Below are 20,270 nucleotides of genomic sequence, written 5' to 3' on the forward strand. Positions count from 1 at the left end.
ATTCATTTGTTTTGAATCAGTTGGTCTGGCTGAAGAGTTTCATTAAAGAGCAAGCAAATATGAAATTCGGTGTTTCCACTTGTGTTGAGGAAAAAAAAAAGAAAAATGCGAGAACGAATGAACGAAAGAAAGAAGTCTATTTGTGTTTGTTCTTCAGGTGCAGCTGTCGCTGTACACGTACCTGTCGGCCGAATTTATCGGCACTGCGACGATCTACAACACCATCAGGCGTGTGGGAACCGTTCTGCAGCTCATGCACACTCTGAAGTACTACTACTGGGCTGTTAACCCTGCACCCTGCAGCTCCATCACTCCCAGAGGCCTGGGTGAGGCTCCTGATACACACACACACACACACACACTCTCACACACATAACTATGTTGACGAATTATTAAGGAATAAAACACTACGCGGCATACTTTAACAAGGTGTTGTCAATCAGTCGATCATTTTCATATAATAGCATAGAAATGTCCTGAAGCGTTGTATTCCTCTTAAACCACAAAAATGTGCCTATGATCACACTTTTCTTAATTCATTTTTGGCCATTTATAGCTACATTATAACAAGAAGTTATCATTTACATGATAGAATCTATAAACAATCGTTTCCGCACCAGGCGTTGTTTATTTATTTATTTATTTATTTATTTATTTATTTTGCTTGAATTCCATAAGACAAAAAAAAAAAAAAAAAAGACATTACATCCTGCCATGTGACCAAGAAACATGTCTACAAATCCTTTCTCATGGTGGAAAAACTTATTTACAGCTTTACCTCTGATTGGTACAATGGTACAGTGCACTGACACTGGAGACTCCTTCCAAAAATGCTAAATAAATGTATCCTAATAGAAAACTTCACCTGAGCAACAATTAAGTAAAAAAAAAAAAAATAATAATCTGTTTATATGGAGTGTCCGTGTGAACAAGCTGTCACTATAGAAACAATAACATATTAAATTCATAGCACTCCGTGATTTGAAACACGCCTAGTAAACCAATCAACACCTTCTGACCAATGAGAATTGAGAATTCGGCAGCGATATGGTAAAAGGTTTATTAGAAACCCCTCACAACTGTTGTCCGTCCCTTTACTACGTCTTGATTATTACTGTGAAAGATTGCTCTCTAACACTAGAGGCTACTTTTGTCCTTCCTCCTGTAGGCTACAGTGTTGACATCCATCACCCATGACTGCTTTATTGCCTCTGTTCTGCTTTGGTCCAAATGCATCAGAGCATCGTAGTCACTGCTTTACCTTCGGCTATATATATATATATAATATATATGTGTGTGTGTGTGTGTGTGTGGGTGTGTGTCTCAGATAGTGAACTGTAGTTGTTCTGGTAAGAGACAGGGTTATTTCAGAGTCATCATTCTCACCTTCTGATGAGAGAGATCATTATTCAGAAACACGCACCGCCTGGTGGCATGACCTGAGCTACCCTTCCCGATTTAACACTGCAAATCCATTCACTCGGAAAGCTTCTAGAAACATCTGCTCCGGGTAATTGAGCCTCAAATAAGATGCTTCAGCATCAGATTATGGATACGGAGTAGTTTAAAAACATGGCAGACAATTTGTTTGTAGACTCTTGCTGCCTCCTTGAGCAAATAACCCCCTGCTTACAATCTTTATAACCCTCGTGATTTGTCAGAGTGCTGTTCAAAAAGCTCGGCCGCAGGGCTGTGAGGGGTCCGACTTAAACCCGCATACACAAGAGTGGGATTTTTCGATACTCCACTATATCCTTATCAATCCCTCCTTATGTAGCGCACTCATCCCAGGGCTCTGCTTGGAGGAAGAACATTTCTGACTGTATAACTAGTGAGGATTTCAGTACAAAGTCATGCTGGAAAATATACCGTCTGAGGGGCTCTTCCGCTGTCCACAGAACATCTATCGTTTCTCTGTTATTCTGCGTTTTCTCCCTGGAAATCTTATTGTCCGTCTCTCTTTTCAGACCGGACCATTCACTGTCTTTTTCTGCTCGGCCTCATGTTTAATTCTCCTGATCCCCAGTCTTGCTTCTTGCCTCTGTCTGTGTACTTTTTTCTTCGTTCGCCTTTATTTTCCCTCTCCATGGTGAGACTTGGGGTTTTCCATCTTGCATTTTTTTTTTTTTAATGATTTGTCTCAAAGACATTTATTCTTTTATTACCAGATTAGTCTTATTCACAGAAAAAGGGTTAAACATGTCCGCTTAATCAATCACATCTTTCTCTGCTTTAACACAGCATGTGAATCAGAAACGCTGCTTATCTCGAGGACTGAGTTTTTATGGATACGTTTATACACTCGATACTTGGGCGCGGATCCTTTCGCGGGAATTACTGCATCGGTGCGGCGTGGCATGGAGGCGATCAGCCTGTGGCACTGCTGAGGTGTTCTGGAAGCCCGGGTCGCTTTGATAGCGGTCTTCGGCTCGTCTGTATCGTCGGGTCTGGTGTCTCTCGTAGATTCTCTATGGGGTTCGGGTCAGGCGAGTCGGCTGGACGATCGAGCACAGTAATACCACGGTCATAAACCAGTTACTAGAAGTTTTGGCACTGTGGGCAGGTGCAGAGTCCTGCTGGAAAAGGACATCAGCGTCTCCATAAAGCTCGTCAGCAGATGGAAGCATGACGTGCTGTAAAATCTCCTGGTAGACGCTGCATCCACTCTCGACTTGTGAAAACACAGCAGATGACATGGCAACCCAAATCATCACTGACTGTGGAAACTTCACACTGGACTTCAAGCAACTTGGATTCTGTTCCTCTCCACTCTTCCTCCAGAAGAGTGAACGACTGAAGGATCTGAACGACTTTGATAAGGGCAGTATTGTGATGGCTAGACGACTGGGTCAGAGCATCTCCGAAATTGCAGGGCTTGTGGGGTGTTCCCGGTATGCAGTGGTTAGTACCTACCAAAGGTTTTCCAAAGAAGGACAACTGGTGAACCAGTGACAGGGTCATGGAGGCCCATGTGCGTCGCTTACCTTGGGAAGAGACGGCACCAAGATGCACTATGAGGAAAAAGTCAAGCTGGCAGATACAGTGTGATGCTCTGGGCAATATTCTTCTGGGAAACCTAGGGTCCTGGCAGTCATGTGGACGTTACTTTGACACGTACCACCTACCTAAACATCGCTGTAGACCAAGTACACACCTTCACGTCATCGGTATTCCCTAATAGTAGTGGTCTCTTTCAGCAGTATTATGCGCCCTGCTACACTGCAAAAATTGTTGAGGAACGGTTTGACGAACATGTCAAATGGCTCGGCCTCCGAAATTCCCCAGATCTCAATCCGATCGAGCGTCTGCGGGATGTTCTGGACAAACAAGTCCGATCCATGGAGGCCCGACCTCGCAACTTACAGGACTTAAAGGATCTGCTGCTGACGTCAGCACACCTTCAGAGGTCTCGTGGAGTCCATGCCTCGACGAGTCAGAGCTGATTTGGTGGCACAAACGGGACCTACACAATATCATGGAGGTGGTTTTAATGTTATGGCTGATAACATGTGCCATAATATAAGGTGTATATTCCAGCCTCTTGCTACAACTCTCAGCAGTAGATACAGATTTTTCATCCCTGCTTCTTTCTACTGCTGTTCCTTTGGTTTGGATATAAAATACTATTTATATAAGCCTTTAAATAATGAAGATGGAAGCCATATTGTTCAATTTAATCATGTTTGCAGTGAGTAATGTGATAATTACAACGAGGACTATTTATGTAGCAATATATTGGTGATATAGTAGACTGCTATTAGATGTTTATTTCAATGCTTGCCATCTTCTCACTTATCTATGATCTCTATTGTCTGCATAGTCGGTATTTTTGTATTTTATGTCATTTATTGTTTTATCACCACATATTTTTAGGTTCATACTGCAGTGAACAGCAAAGGAACAAAATGCCTGCAGGTCCCCAGACCCGCCCCCCCACCCCACCCCCCCACCCCCCCACCCCCGGAGTGTTTGTGATTAACGATGGTGGTCTAGACATTACTAAAAAAAACCTCTTCTTCTCAAGAAAAATCTTAGATTGGACTGACCAGAGGTGTGTCTCGGTCAGCTCCCTAGTTGTTGAATCAGTATATCATGTACACGAGTTCGGGCAATGGCAAGGACCCAGGCTCACTACACATTGGGACACTGATATCAAGCAGGATTGTAGACTAGCTGGTGGATTTAAAAAATAATAATAATTGAACACAAAGTCATTAGACTCAAACTTAGATATAGGTATATAGAACGTCAGATAATCTTAAGAATCGCTAACGTACACATTTGTAGACGGAAGTTACTTGAGAGTTGATCCGCCATTTATTATTATTATTATTTTTGTTTGTTTTAGAGCTGAGAGACTTCAGAAAACATGATGTCATTTCCAGTAAGGGAACCTAGTGAGCATCGATGCTCGCTGGTTTTTGTGGTGCATTGTGGGATTTTTTAGGCCGCGAACGTTCCAGTGCACTGGAAGGATTTTGCCATTGAGACAGCCCTTAAAATGGCCGACTCCCTGATCAGCGCCCTGACTACTGAACTAGAGATCTGATTGAGACACACTACTGCAAATCACCTTAAGCGAGTACATAACCCGACTCGACGTAAGAGTAACGTTCCTTGCATACTAAACATTGACATATAGTTGTCTGAAGTGTGTGAGGACTAGCGTGCAACATTAGCAAACGTATAGTACTTATCACGGAGTTATTATAATTATTCGTTGATTTGACTGGGAATAAAAAGCCCCAGTTGTTATTATAGGCATTTAAATAATAAGCCTGGAATTTGAACAGATATAAAAAGGAGTAAAATAAAATAAATACACTCAACTTCTCATGAATAAATAAACTAAACTAAACAGCTCATTGGTTGCATATTTAATATGGATATTAAATAGATAAAGTACTCTCTGTGTTGCGTAATCAGTGCGTCTAATTCACTAATTGGTAAGTGGGAAGGGTAATGTCTCAGAGGGTATGGCAAGTAATGAAACCCAAGACCGAGTGAGAAAATACCTTTAAATTGCCTTGTCGTCTTCTTACGGTTCATTAAAAATATATGCATAATAGCAGCCTACATTATGGCATTTGCCAGTGAATACACACACACACACACACACACACACACACACACGCACAAACACATCGTGTCAGCAGCGGGCGATAACTCACAGGCCGGAAAGACACTAAGCGGAGTCTTGATGAAGTGTAGAAGAATTTGTAGAAGAATTTATCCCTTGCCTGCTAAGTAGGTGTTCGTCCAATCAGGCTGAACTTCCATTGATTTATCTCCCACTTGTTGGTCCCCTTTGTCTTCTCCTCTGAGGGATGGTGAAGGGAACAGGCAGCGCTGGACCATAATAAAGTGTTCAATTAGTGCAACAAAGACAGGTGCTTAAGAGAGGAACAATTCTGTCTGGAAATGGAGTCTCTCTTTCTCCATCTCGCTTTCAGAGGACCCTGGTATTCAGCACTATCTTCAAATTAAACACATGCATCACTGTAACACGGAAGCCATTTTCAGCTCTGGTTCCATAACTCAGATTGCCTTAAGGCATAAGATCACCGCATTATATGTGTGGTGGGCTGGGAAAACCCTTCACGTTGAATTGTTGAACTGACATTTTCCCACTAAACTACAGACTGTCCTGAAGCGAAATAGGTTTAGAATGCGCTAAAGGGGGCGATGCTAGCTTCTGAGGCCAAGGGTGTACTTACTTTTTCCACAGAAGAACATCCCATCGATGGATGTGATTCCTTGTGGTTTTGTTCAAGTATATCCGCTTTATTAATAGACACTGTGTCAAAGAGGATCAAATGTTTGCTTGTCCAAATAAGTAAGTAAGTAAATAAATAAATAAATAAATAAGCCAACCATTTCCATGGGGTGTGTTTTTATTTTTTCACATTGCTGTCGATCCCAAACAAGCCACCCTATCTTTATAGTCCATCAGCTAGTTCCTAGCTAGCTCGCATCGCTAACTGTGTCCATCTCTGCCACCTACCTGACTTCGGGTGAAGTCACTCTGCTTACAGCGAGTAAGGCTGTATCCCACCACCCCATTGTTGATTATACTAACATTGTCCATTGTTGAGTGCATATCACTTCAGTGTTTTAACATCTACAGTATAGAACATTGCAATTTAATAAATAGAGAGATCTTTATATGTACAAACCATTTTCAGCACTCTTTCTGAAACCCAAAATGATCCCATCAGGCCTTCGTGCATAATTTAAGACCCCCTGATAAGTTTTATGTATGTGCCATACAAGAAGGTTTCAGTTTTTTGTTTGATTTTGATGCCTGACTCTCGCCCTCTCGCTCTGTATAATGAATAGCCCGAAGTTTGTATTGATCGCTCGTTTGACATCAGTTATTAGATTTGGCAGCCTACACTCTCATCTTCTCTCTCTCTCTCTCTCTCTCTCTCTCTCTCACACACACACACACACATGCACACGGACTCACACCGAAACATAATTAGAACGAAAAATAGAGCTAGACGATTGAAGACAGTATTCAAACGAATGAGCCCTTATGTCTCAGTCTCAGATTCATATGACAGTTCATCGATATTTTTGCCATCGTATTACACAGTGGTGTCTCTCTTAATTGAGATATTCTGATCTCATATAGTGGTGTAACATTAACACGTCACGGCTCCGGGGTCACCGGTTCCATCCTAGACTCGGGTTACTGTGCTGCACTGTGGGGGTTTTTGCATGTTCTCCCTGTGTCCATGTGGAGCTCCGCAAGGTTCTTCTCAAAAACATGCCAGTAGGTGAACTGGCTGCCTTACTGTGAATGAGTGTGTGAACATGTGACCTGAAAGGGACTGGCATACCATCCAGGGTGTATTCCCACCTTACACTCTGTGTTAGGTAAGATAAAGCACTTACTGAAGATGAATGAATGCATTAACCGGGCCTAAGGGACGACTCTTATACCAATACATGCACCCTTCCAAGTAAAAGATGCAATAGTTGTATCCTTAAAAGGTACCACTCTGGCAACGTGGAAAAGTGCCATTCAGGATCTATACCCTAGTCTGAGCTTCAGATGTTCTGCCCCTGTGATACAGAGCACCTGATATCTTTTGTATACTTTTCTGTCCACAAGCGTCAGGATCTTGAATGTGGCAGTCTGATTGGTTCATGGTTCCGTAGGTGTAACCAGATATGAATACACTATTCAGATTTCAGAAAAATTCCCATCCCAACTTCATAAAAAACTTCAAACTAGCCCCAATTTCTCAGACTTAGAAACTTTTTAGTTAAATAAAGTAAATCTGATGACTGTTGCTGTCAGTTTGAGCCTGTATAACTGTCAGGAATGTGGGTACACTGGGTACTTACTGCCAGACACCATTGTGAACACCGTCCCAGATGGAATATGAATGAAACATAAGCCTGTTCCCTGCTACATTTGAGCTTACTGGTTCTGGTGCGTTCTGCATTTACAGATGGACCACGTCCTTCCCAAAAGGAGATCATTTCACTGAGGGCCTTCATGCTGCTCTTTCTCAAGCAGCTCATCCTCAAGGTTGGTTCATGGCTCACCTTTCTTTAGGTGAACGTCATTTCCTCAATTAGGACATCCCTTTGTTTCACCCCCTACTCCGCTCATTCTCAGAACTTGTGAATACACAAGTCAGTTTCCAGACAGGAAACTTTACATTTTAGTGAGATTCAATATTCAAGCCCTGAATATATTTTATTGCAGGCAATCATTTAAGCTGAGCAAGGCCTCTTGGTAATATTATTGTATCGGTAAAATACTACTGCTTCTACTGATAACAATAATATGTTGTTTTTTTTTGCTCTATATTGGCACGTATATTTCATTTCAGATATATACTAATATATCTAACTAATATATCTAACTAATATAGAACTCCGACTAGATGGGTGTTGCCCGAGTTCTCGACTGGGAATTCCGAGTTCTATCGCACATTCCCATGTCGGAGGCCGGGTTTTTCAGAGTTTTGAGTACAATGGATTGCAGCATGACTCACAGTCTGCTCGTACTGAACGTTTCAACACGCATAGTACTGTTTGTCTTTACTTGTCTCCATCTGTATATTGTACTGATTTATAATCCCACTATCCGGTGTCACCCAGAAGACGATGGCTTCCTCATGCATGAAATTATTTCTTAACAGGATCGTGGAGTGAAGGAAGATGAACTACAGAGCATACAGAACTATTTGCTGACTATGAATGAGGTGAGTCTGCTCAGACAAGTTAACTTAAAAAAAAAAAAAAAATTGGCGAGGGTCAAGACCAGGAAGCACGACCCAGAAAACCGAACAAGGAACACGGGACAACGGTGTGTCTCGATCAGCTCCCTAGGTCGTGAATCAGTATATGGCGTACACGAGATGGGGCACCGGAACGGGCCCAAAAATTTTGAGGTTGAGACAGCCCTTAAAATGTCCGACTCCATGATCAGTGCCCTGACTACTAAACTATTGAACTGACTGAGACACACCCCAATGCTCGTAATTGAATGATACAGCAATACTTGATAAGAGCGAGGGGTAGAAACAAGCGGAAATAATTCGACACACAAATGAAAGGCTTCACACAGAACACATGGACACGGTCAGCTAACACACCAATCACAGGACAGGGGCGGAGACAGGACAAAACCCAAACAAAAGCATATGGCGTGAACTCAAAATGATGATTATTATTAAAACTGTGACCTAATGTTTATGTTAATTTATGTTTTAAGTTAATGATTAACTTAAATAATCTTGGTGGTTAATTAAAGGAATTCATGTTCTCTTTCTAACATTTTTACTCCTCCATCTGTGATAAAGTCCAAATAAATTATCATTTATTCAGCTACATTGTGGTATGTGGTGATAAATGTTGACGTTAATGTAAATGCTGTTTAAATTTTTAAACGCACCATTCAGACACATTATAAATGATGTGAATTAGCATTCTGGAATATATTACCATAGTAAAGAAAGTGTTCATTATCGAATGACTTGGTGTATTAATGCTGAGGTTTTTGATTTATTAATGTTAATGAATTCAGTAACTAAAGTAAACTTTTATTCTGTATTAATTCTGCAATCGCTAAATAAATATGTAAATGAAAAATAGAAAAGTGCTAATCTAGGAGTACTATGCTGTATTGCTACTACTACTACTACTATTACTACTACTACTACTACTACTACTACTATTATTACTACTACTACTACTACTACTACTACTATTATTATTACTACTACTACTACTACTACTATTATTATTACTACTATTACTACTACTACTACTACTACTATTATTACTGCTACTACTACTACTACTACTATTATTATTACTACTACTACTATTACTACTACAACTACTACTACTACTATTATTACTGCTACTACTACTACTACTACTATTATTATTACTACTACTACTATTACTACTACAACTACTACTACTACTATTATTACTGCTACTACTACTACTATTACTACTATTACTATTACTACTACTACTATTATTACTACTACTACTACTACTACTATTATTATTACTATTACTACTACTACTACTACTATTACTACTACTACTACTACTACTACTATTATTACTACTATTACTACTACTACTATTATTACTACTACTATTACTACTACTATTACTATTACTACTACTACTACTACTATTACTACTACTACTACTACTACTACTATTACTACTACTATTACTATTACTACTACTACTACTACTATTACTATTACTACTACTACTATTATTACTACTACTATTACTATTACTAGTACTACTACTATAACAATAACCTACTACTAGTACTACTACTACTACTACTACTATTACTACTACTACTATTACTACTACTATTACTACTACTCCTACTACTACTACTACTACTATTACTACTACTATTACTATTACTAGTACTACTACTACTACTATTATTACCACTACTACTACTACTACTATTACTACTACTATTACTACTACTACTACTACTACTACTATTACTACTACTACTACTATTACTACTACTATTACTATTACTAGTACTACTACTACTACTATTATTACCACTACTACTACTACTACTATTACTACTACTATTACTACTACTACTACTACTACTACTATTACTACTACTACTACTATTACTACTACTATTACTATTACTAGTACTACTACTACTACTATTATTACCACTACTACTACTACTACTATTACTACTACTATTACTACTACTACTACTATTACTACTACTATTACTACTACTCCTACTACTACTACTACTACTATTACTACTACTATTACTATTACTAGTACTACTACTACTACTATTATTACCACTACTACTACTACTACTATTACTACTACTATTACTACTACTACTACTACTACTACTATTACTACTACTACTACTACTATTATTACCACTACTACTACTACTACTATTACTACTACTATTACTACTACTACTACTATTACTACTACTACTACTATTACTACTACTATTACTACTACTCCTACTACTACTACTACTACTATTACTACTACTATTACTATTACTAGTACTACTACTACTACTATTATTACCACTACTACTACTACTACTATTACTACTACTATTACTACTACTACTACTACTACTATTACTACTACTACTACTACTACTACTACTACTACTAATATTACTACAACTACAGTGGATATAAAAAGTCTACACATCCCTGTTAAAATGGCACATCCCTGTTTTTGTGATGTAAAAAAATATAACTAAGTTAAATCATGTCAGAAAAACATCCAGAAATGCTTTTGGGGGAGAAAAAGGAAAACAATAACCTACTACTACTATAACAATAACCTACTACTTCTACTACTACTACTTCTACTACTACTACTACTACTAATGCTGCACTCTTCCCACGTGTAGGACGAGAACCTCCATGACGTGCTGCAGCTGCTTGTGGCTCTGATGTCAGAACATCCCGCGTCTATGATCCCAGCCTTCGACCAGAGGAACGGCATTCGGTGAGTTAAACTGCCTTTAATCCTTTCTCGCACCGTTAAGGCTTCCTACATGAAGCATGAATTATTCACCTTCATCTCCATAAGAATGTTCACATATTTCCATATTTATTCTGTCCCTGACAAGCAGCATCGAGCTTCTCCCCTATGTGTGTAGGAAATGAAATGTGAATGGATTTGATGAAGTTATTCCCCTGGGGAGGTGTTGGCTTTCACACATATTGCTTGATACTGCTGTTAGGAAACAATTTCGTGTCATTACGCACTTTTTGTGTTTTATGGCATTTCTTTCATCTCGTCTGACGGCTTCGAACGAAGGTGGACCCTCCGCTTGTGTTTTGCGCGGAATCACAGAGACACTTTATCACAAACTCGCAGCACTGCTTAAGCACATGAGTTTTCTTTAGGTTGTCTTCATGCTAACGCTTTCTGTTCAGAGTGGTCTACAAGCTGCTGGCATCTAAGAGTGAGAGCATTCGCGTGCAGGCGCTGAAGGTGTTGGGCTACTTCCTCAAGCACCTCGGTCACAAGTGAGTAAACCTCAGTTATAGGGATGAAATATTCATGTTATTCATGTCACGGCAAAGATAGGAAGTAATAGTTCAGCAAATTATTCAGATTAGAATTGTGGAAATCGCACGCTTCCTTAAGATACAGTACGTTCACGTTTTGATTCTCGTAAATACCAATCTGGATTTTTTTTTTTTTTACATTTTATTAAATTTTTTTTTACATTTTATTAAATTTCCAAATTGAAAGCTAGTTTATAATATAGGGTATTGTAATGGACTGGGGTCCCATCCATGGTGTATTCCCTCTTCACGCCCAGTGTTCCCGGGGTAGGCTCCGGATCCACTTGGACCCTGACAAGGATAAATGGCTCGTTAGAGATGAAAGAATGAAAGAATGAATGAATAAATGAAAACAACAAGCAAATAAAACAAAGAGCTTCTCGGAGGTGAATGAATGAACGAATGGCAAGACAGCAAACAAATAAAAAAGACAACTATCCAACCAACCAAACAAGCCGAAATAAATAAATAAATAAATAAATAAATAGTATGGCTTAACTTTCTTTTTGAATCATTCTCATATAAATAAACCATTAATTAATCAAACGACCAAGCCAACAAATAAACAGATAAATAAACAAAAAAGCTTAGAGTGCATTCCTATTTTGCGCCCAGGGTTCCTGGGATGGACTCTGGATCCAGACACCTGACCAGGATAAAGCGCTTACTGGAGATAAATGAATGAACGAACGAATAAACAATGTGGTTTAAGTTTCTTTTTGAAAAATCCCCAAATACACAAGCAACGAAACAATCAATCAAAGAAACAAATGAACAAATGAAAATAAATCAATACCTAAACGAGTGGACTTTATTTTTCTCTTTTGAAGAATCCAATGTGCTGTGTACATTTTAATAGAAAATAATAAAACACGATAATGCCTCATTTACATATTACCACCCTTCTTCTACTTTTGATATAATTCACACAGTTATTCTTGGCAAATTACCCACAAGACACCCACTACATCCCGGCTCTTCTCAGATGATTAAAATGCTTGTAAAGGTATCCAGCGTCTTACGGCCACAAGCGTGCGGTGTTTATTCCGTGGTTTGGGAGCGACTTATAACTTACTGTAAGCTCATTAACATTCTTTAATGTTCAATCTCAGCTGTGTGTAGTGAAGTAAAATATACCTGCGCTCTGCTAGCTGTAAATGAAATCCCCTCCCGCGTCCTGAAATCCATCTTTAGTTACGCGTTAAAACTAGTAATATATTGGCACTATGGTGCAAGGCGGGACCAAAGTGGGCTGACAGTCTGTATCAATCATCGCCATTTGCATAGCTATCAATAAGTAAGTACTGCTGTTGTGTGTGAAGACTCTGGAGAGTATTCAGTGCTGAGGTGGCAAGCTGAGCAGCACCAGCCATTAGTCTGAGCTGTCCCACTGCGCCTGTAGGCACTGCTGTGTTCTGATGTACTATTCCGCTAGCACGCCTGAATGATGGGGATTTTTGGGATGCTTTTGTCAAAGCGAACGCTGCTCCTTTTCTCCGCACAAGTCTCTAAGCAGTGTGTGGCGATGGGAGTTGATTTGTTAGTTTGTGTTGGCTGCAGGGGAAAAAAAACAAACCCAAAAAGTGATGTTACCTGACACTGCATTCGATTGCTGTCTCAGCCTGTTCCTGTTGGTTTGAGACACCGAGAGAGACTGAGTGTGTGTGCCTGTTTCCACAGGAGAAAGGTGGAAATCATGCACACGCACAGTCTTTTTACACTTCTGGGAGAGAGACTCATGCTGCACACCAGCACGGTGTCAGTAACGACCTATAACACACTGTATGAGGTAATGCGTCCTGGCATCTTCTTCACTGTTATTCACAAGCATACCTTTCCCGATAGACTTAACATCATCTGTCACTTTTTATTCAGACTTTTTTCTTCTTCTTCTTCTTCTTCTTCTTCTTTTAGATCCTGACCGAGCAGGTGTGTACACAGGTTGTTCACAAACCGCACCCCGAACCCGACTCTAGTGTGAAGATCCAGAACCCGAGTAAGTGTTCTTCCAATTTGAACGATTTCCTTTCTCTCGATTTGGTCGAAATAAAAGTTTCTTTATAAACACTTTTTAAAAAAAATTTTTTTTATAGGTCTCAGAAAATATAATGTAATGCAGGAAATCTGTTACTTGAGTAGTTACTGTGTATTAAAAGTTTGGGTAACGCATTACTTATGAATAGTGTTCATAGGGCTACATTACGTTTCTATAATCTGTCCATAACAACAGACATAAACCTACATAGACATTTACAAAAGCTTATTCCGATTCTATTCCGCATCACCGGTCACTCTCGTTAATTAATGGGGCGGCGGTGGATCAGGTGGTAGATTCCCGGCCCACGTGAGTCCACATGTCGAAGTGTCCTTGGGCAAGACACTGAACCCCAAGTTGCTCTCGATGGCAAGTTAGCGCCTTTGATTGGCAGCTCTGCTACCATTGGTGTGCGAGTGTGTGTGTGAATGGGTGAATGGGACACAGTGTAAAGCGCTTTGGATAAAAGCGCTATATAAGTGCACCATTTACCATTAATGTGGATATATATATATATATATATATATTATAGCTGTTATAGAAAAAAATAATCAACATCAGGGTGGTGTGATGCTGCCTGACCTAAAACATCATCAGATTTTCACACAAGTCCTAAAAGTTCCAACATCTGTCTGTGAACTGAATCTCAAGAGAAAGTGGCTCATGCTGCAAGACAACGCCCCTAAGCACGAGTCAAGTCAATTCAAAGTCCCGACCTTAATCCAGTAGAAGTGTTGTGGAAGAACCTGAAGCGAGCAGTTCATGTAAGGAAACCCACCAACATCCCAGAGTCGAAGCAGTTCTGTACTGAGGAACGGGATGAAACTCCTCCGAGTCGACGTGCAGGACCGATCAACAGTCACCCCAAACGTTTATCTGCAGTTATTACTGCACAAGCGGGAAGCACCAGATACTGAAATCAAAGATTCACACACTTTCACCCCTCACAGATATGTAATATTGGATCAATATTTTTCCTCAATAAATAAATGACCAAGTGTAATATTTTTTGTGTTTAATTGGGGTCTCTTTATCTACTTTTAGGACTTTGGGTGAAAATCGGATGAGGTTTCAGGTTTCATATTTATGCAGAAATGCAGAACATTCTAAAGGGTTCACAAACTTTCAAGCACCGTGCATGTTCTAGCAGTTATAAATAGCCCTTCTCTCAGTAGCCTGTGCTACAGTCAGAGCTGCTGTTAATCAACAATATTCTAATCTGATTTGATAATTCAGTATTGATTCATAAGGCATTATGTCACATAACACATCTGATGTAAGTCTGACTGGAACGGACATGACACAACGATATGTCATTCATATATATATATATATATATATATATATATATATATATATATATATATATATATATATATAGAAACACCGTTATAAAGTGTTACCAACGGTTGAATGAAAAAAAAGAAGATAGAATTTCAATAAAACCTCTTGCATGGTTTGTTGGTCAGACTGACTTGAGAAATGTCTGTACATAGTGCACATGATTATCATCCTGTATCTCTATCCAAGACTCTAAGCCTTCTTCAATACTCGAGCCGAAGTCAAATCCTCAATTTTATTGGATTATAAAGTGACACATTATAGAATTATCCCTCTATGCTATGCTTGTTAAGTTAACCTCCTTTACTAATTTGCAGTCACTTGTTAAATGACTCTGATTCAAATAGACCATTGATGCATGAAGATACCATTTTAATAAAAGCTATATCAACCTTGTGATTGGTGAGTCTAAAGCTTACATAAACTAAAATGAAGCTTTACCAAGGAGCGTGAAATTTGTACAAGACAGGGAGAAGCTCTGGTGTGATATAGATATCAGAAAGTCATGAATTATTTATTTAGACATGTGTATCGTGAGCCCGTCATTAACATAGAAAGTAAAGATGTGTTTAGGTTCCCTTGAGTTTTCAGTCCAGCGTTAACAGTTGGTGTGTCTCAGTGATCCTGAAGGTGGTGGCCACGCTGCTGAAGAACTCGACACCCAGTGCTGAGCTGATGGAGGTGCGCCGTCTCTTCCTCTCCGACATGATCAAACTGTTCAGCAACAGCCGAGAGAACAGACGGTGAGGTTCAGCTCCTTCCTCCCCTGCCACCAACAGCAACAATTAGCCACCTGATGAATGGAGAAAAGAAATGGAGAGAGTTCTCCCTTGATGTTCTATATTTAATCTCTTCCCCCAACCCCATCCCCATTGATGTTAAATCATCCTTGAATTTGCAGCATGTTTTCTTTTAAGCAGACTGTTTGTTACACACACACACACACACTCATATTCATGGGTATGTCAAAGGCAGTGATTATCCTTGTGACAGCTGTGTCTAGTTTAGTGTCCTTTTCGCTGTCGCGTGTCAAGTCGTCCATCAATCATGCAGTGACAGCAGTAAAGGCTATTATCATGACACTTCATCAGCTCTGTTGTTAAAATTAGAGGCAGCAATTCTGAAATGACGCTCCAACACTCTCCGCTCTGATGGTTCCCGTCCAACACCTCTGTGCTTCCCAAGAGCGTCCTCTCAAACCACCTGACAGATACATGAAGAATCGTTTAACGCTGCCGGCTTTTGCTGTGGATGACTGAGATGTTATCGACTTGCAATGGCCTAGACTTTCCAACCACAGCCTTTTTTAAAAAAATATATTTTATTTACTCTTTGTATGACCTTTCTAAATACACGGATCAAAAACACAACACAAACCCGCTTATTTTTCTGATAAATGATGGGTTATGGATGCCAAATCTTCCTTTCCAATTGCATCCTTGCTACACACACACACACACAAAAAGATCACACTAACAGATTCCTGGGATTGTCTCTCATGGAAAACCCTTCAAAATGCATGCAGAAGTCAGGGTTTCTCTTTTTACAAGAAGAACTCTTAGAAAGCAATGAGCATTAACCGTCTGATGAACTACTGAAGCTGATTTAATGTGTCTCATGTCATTGCGGTAGGTGTCTGCTCCAGTGCTCGGTGTGGCAGGACTGGATGTTCTCGCTGGGCTACATTAACCCAAAGAACTCTGAGGAGCAGAAGGTTACAGAGATGGTCTACAACATCTTCCGCATCCTGCTGTACCATGCCATCAAGCATGAATGGGGTGGATGGCGCGTGTGGGTGGACACTCTGTCCATAGCCCACTCCAAAGTAAGTCATTATTATTATTATGGTTTATAATCTACTTCGCACCCCCTACTGGATGTAAAAGGTTACTGGAAAACCAGAACAAGTTGGCTATGGTTATTGAGGCAGAAAACCATTTCATCAAGCCCCATGTGAAGATGAAGATGCAACACAAGGTTTTCAAGTACAACCTCTTTAGAAAGTTTAAATCACCCAAAGAACCCATAAGGAGCCATAAAAGTCTACGTGTCTAACCAGGATTGTCTTGCCTCGGAGTTTAACGTTATAAGCTAGTGGTCAGTAACACTATTGAGCCTTTGAAGTCTCTATGTAAAGAAGTTATTTTTGTTCTACCTGTGAAATGGATGATGGATCCCTCTTCAAAAGTATGATCATGAAGTATGATAATTGTTACCTGTTTATTGTCTAGTTATTGTGATTTGATTAGATTTTTTTTTAGAAAAAGGTTTCAAGTCGTAAAAAAAAAAAAATTGCTAACCATCCAAAGAACTCTTGAGGAACCCAGCTGAATCCTTATATAGTTATAAGTTGCTTTAAAGTGTATGAATACATTCAAATGTACATTTTCCAGTAGGGCGTATGTGTAATTATGTATAATTTATAACTAAATCACTAATTGATCATCGTTAATAAATAATTATTAATTGCTTTCCCAACTATCAGGTGACATATGAAGCCCATAAGGAGTACTTAGCCAAGATGTATGAGGAATATCAGCGCCAAGAGGAGGAGAATATTAAAAAGGGGAAGAAAGGTCTAGTCAGTACTATCTCTGGCCTGTCTGCCCAAGCCTCTTCCATCAAGGGTACCCTGGAGCTTGATGATCATTCTCAAACGCAGACTCCCGAGAGCGAGGTGGACGACTCTGAGACCACTGACCCCACACGCAACCTTCTTTCTGAAGCCAAAGCAACCAACATGGAGAACACGGTGTCGGGTGTGCAGGTTGAAGTTCATGACTTGCTTGTGGACATCAGGGCTGAGAAGGTGGAGGCCACAGAGGTGAAGCTGGATGACATGGAGACGCTAGGAGTCACAGATAGTGGGAGCCTGGTAGAGGTTGATTCCCTGCTGGACAACGTCTACTCGGCTGCTGTGGAGAAGCTGAACAATAACGTGAACAATGTCTTGGTTTCCAAATCTAACTTGGATGACAAGAATTCAGGACCTCTGATCAGTCTAGCTGAGGACAAAGATGCTGTGCCCAGTGGCAGCACTTTTCTGTTTGCAGCAGTGGGAACTGGTACATCTGAGAACCTGCTCCCCAAAATTGTACCGTCTGAACCCTTGCCTCTTGCAAGTGGGCACCACCAGGTCCGCACCAGCACCAGTGACTTGGGTTTGTTGGCACACATGACCAGCGGATCAGAAGTAAGCTCCAGCTCAGCAGCTCTTGAGGACTGCTTCAAACTCCAGGCCGATCTGAGTACTTTCAGTCCCTCATGTCAGGGAGAAAACTCTGCCAAGAACCATGAGCAGGCTGTGGCAATAGCTCCAGAGGTAGAAGCTTCTGGAAGTAAGAGCAGTGTAGATGCCACCAACGCCACCTCAGATACAGAGAGGTCTGACGACAGCAAGGAGAAGGAGATCAAGAAGATCCAGACCACTGCCACCACACAGGTGATTCTCATTTTAGTTTTCATCGTTATGTTTGTTGAAGCTGTATATTTCAAGTTATGTGCTTGAAATGTTACAAGCATGTGCTGCTCTCTCAGATGCTTAGCCAGCGGAAAAGATCAACCAGCACTCTCAGAGAAACAGCTTTAACAGAGTGGGTGGTGGGGGTTATAAAGCCATTTTTAGCTTAATTTATTTGCTTTTGACCTACTTTTACCAGGCTCTGCCAGGCACTTGCAGTTCTTTATTTCCATCAGGGCTCTTAAAAATGCTCGAGTTCTAATGTAATGTTTTCAAGGTTCTAAATGTGCTTTAATTTGTATGCACATTAGGGCTGTGACGGTGAGGGAATCTTCACACCGGTTCATCGACTTGTGACAACATCGGTAATTCCGTTATCACCGGGGGTGGGGGTTGTTGGGGGTCCCTTCTTTCCCCCCTTGCTTTTAAATCGCTTATGAATGCCCTTGGGACATCGCACATTTTACTTTCGCTTTCAAGTTAGCGGTGGGTTCATTGTTATGCTTCATGAAAATCACAACAACTATGACACACTCGATATATAAAACATGGACCTTTTGAAACCAAATCTTCCGCCATCGTCTCGTCAGTCAGCTCGCCTCGCTCCCGTCACGTTATGAATGAAATCTGATCTGACTCATTTGGCTCACGCTGAACGCGCGTTCAATGCGCGAACATCGTGTAACACCGGTCACACCGACTATCGCAGCAAGCCTGATACACATCCTTTGTCAGACTGCGACACGTTAGTCAGAGATGATGGCTGTTTCTAGTCGAATAAACAAGAGAACAAGCACAGACGAAAGACAAAACAGTAGACAATCGGAAACAGAGCAAAAAGGTCAAAACCGATAGAATCAATATAGAAACCTATAGCGTACAACAAAAGAGCAACTACACAGAAGCAAACAAAGCGGAAATCAAAGCCGGAAAAAAATCGAATCGACCGGCAAATGATAAATTGTAGGCAGAAGGTACAAACTGCACTTAGCAAAGAAACGGTCTGATAGGAGCGGATATACACGGAAGCTAATAGTACTGTTGAGTCTGGTTGGTAAGCTGGAACTGAATTGAAATGAGGTGATTGGCAGTGCTGACGGAAGTGGGTGTGGCTGGAAACTGGGGATTCTGGGAAAGGAGTTGCAGTTTATCGGAAGTACAAAGCTTCCATTTAGAAGTATGAATTGCTCACCTGTCTGCTAACATTGTCACGTTATTTCCGTCTAGCTGGTGAAAATTGGCTAGTAAATGTACCCTCAGGTTGTGGTTAAAAGTGAGAACTGAAGATACATTACTTCATTCGTTGGATAAATATATTGTGCGAAAATAGTTTTCATTATTGTGCAGTCAGTTACTTTACAGTGATTAACAAAAAGTATCATGACGTTATGATATCATGATAGCGATAATATATCATCATATCGCCCAGCCCTACAAGGCATTACTAGCACACAGTTCTAAAGCTATCATACTGTAATTATACAGGTACAGTATGTCCAGCTGATTATCTTTAGTACAGTCGAGTATCTGAGATGTCACTGTGGAAATGCATCATTTTGTATTCAGTATTGCATTGTTTTTGGTTATGATGTAATATCGTCTTATATGACGTTTTGGTGTATTCTGATAGAGGCTTCCAGTGGTTGCCTTTAAAGCAATGGAAGTGTTGTAGTTTATTGTTTGTGTTTGATTCTTGCCATTTCATTTAAGTGGTTTGGAGAGGTCTGGGTGCAGTAGATTAAATTAGTTCAGCAGGCAGTGTGTGTGTTTCTCGACACTGCAACACAACGGGCCTCCAAGTACTGTAACTCCAAGTGAAATGTACCGG

At 40.2% G+C, this 20,270-nt stretch overlaps 2 protein-coding genes across 2 annotated transcripts in view; both read left to right on the plus strand.

Annotated features, from left to right (window-relative positions):
• Window positions 1-7,999: 7,999 nt before the first annotated feature.
• LOC128621103 (neurobeachin-like) lies at window positions 8,000-15,898 on the plus strand. Its single transcript, XM_053646592.1, has 6 exons — window positions 8,000-8,225; window positions 10,940-11,037; window positions 11,472-11,564; window positions 13,287-13,395; window positions 13,521-13,602; window positions 15,602-15,898. The coding sequence occupies exons 1-6, from the start codon at window positions 8,217-8,219 to the stop codon at window positions 15,727-15,729; spliced, it is 519 nt and encodes a 172-aa protein (XP_053502567.1). The 5' UTR covers window positions 8,000-8,216; the 3' UTR covers window positions 15,730-15,898.
• A 603-nt stretch (window positions 15,899-16,501) lies between these two features.
• The window catches only part of LOC128621061 (neurobeachin-like), a 60,651-nt gene continuing 56,882 nt past the window's right edge, over window positions 16,502-20,270 (plus strand). The window contains exons 1-3 of the mRNA XM_053646539.1: window positions 16,502-16,509; window positions 16,615-16,807; window positions 17,468-18,424. Coding sequence (XP_053502514.1) covers window positions 16,502-16,509; window positions 16,615-16,807; window positions 17,468-18,424 — 1,158 coding nt within the window. The remainder of the gene's footprint in view (window positions 16,510-16,614; window positions 16,808-17,467; window positions 18,425-20,270) is intronic.

This window comes from Ictalurus furcatus, chromosome 17 (genome assembly GCF_023375685.1).
Source record: "Ictalurus furcatus strain D&B chromosome 17, Billie_1.0, whole genome shotgun sequence".
Taxonomy (NCBI): Eukaryota; Metazoa; Chordata; class Actinopteri; order Siluriformes; family Ictaluridae; genus Ictalurus; species Ictalurus furcatus.

Bases quoted from the DNA above. Each gene is read 5' to 3' on its own strand.
- LOC128621103 (XM_053646592.1), top strand. The intron at 11,038-11,471 runs GTGAGTTAAACT...CTTTCTGTTCAG, and splicing joins GACCAGAGGAACGGCATTCG to AGTGGTCTACAAGCTGCTGG. The intron at 13,396-13,520 runs GTAATGCGTCCT...TTCTTCTTTTAG, and splicing joins CCTATAACACACTGTATGAG to ATCCTGACCGAGCAGGTGTG.